The sequence below is a fragment of the Camelina sativa genome, unplaced genomic scaffold, assembly GCF_000633955.1.
Source record: "Camelina sativa cultivar DH55 unplaced genomic scaffold, Cs unpScaffold12565, whole genome shotgun sequence".
Taxonomy (NCBI): Eukaryota; Viridiplantae; Streptophyta; class Magnoliopsida; order Brassicales; family Brassicaceae; genus Camelina; species Camelina sativa.
The window spans coordinates 1-353 of record NW_010933605.1 but is presented as its reverse complement, the minus strand read 5'-3'; the positions used below and the strand labels follow the sequence as shown (position 1 = coordinate 353).

Sequence of the window (353 nt, the reverse complement as noted above, 5' to 3'; positions counted from 1 at the left end):
CCACGATACTTGAGAGTATAAGGACCGCTTTCGAGAGCTCTACCAAAATGGCTATGAACCTTATGCTTCCCATTACCACTCTGATCGACAAGCGTGAGCTCAAAGAGAGCCCTGACATCAGCTCCTTCGCTAGCGAGTGCTATGAACAAAGAAACGTAAGACGAGTTATCCTCAGGACTCTTCCCATCAGGATAAAAGTAGATAGCCCACGAGTAACCACCGATCATAAACGTATCGGAAGCGACGTATTTGCCGACACCAACGCCTTTGGCGAGAGAATAGCCACAGATCTTGAATTCATGGACGCCATTAACGGTTTCCGTGGTAGAAGTCGACACCGTGAGAGACTGGCT

General features: G+C 48.4%; 1 protein-coding gene across 1 annotated transcript; it reads right to left on the bottom strand.

Annotated features, from left to right (window-relative positions):
* Positions 1–5: 5 nt before the first annotated feature.
* LOC109132014 (BTB/POZ and MATH domain-containing protein 1-like) lies at positions 6–350 on the bottom strand (the record flags this gene model as incomplete). The annotated part of the gene is made up of 1 exon (XM_019243168.1): positions 6–350. A coding segment is annotated over one exon (345 nt), but the record flags the coding sequence as incomplete, so codon positions are not given.
* Between the last annotated feature and the right edge of the window lie 3 nt (positions 351–353).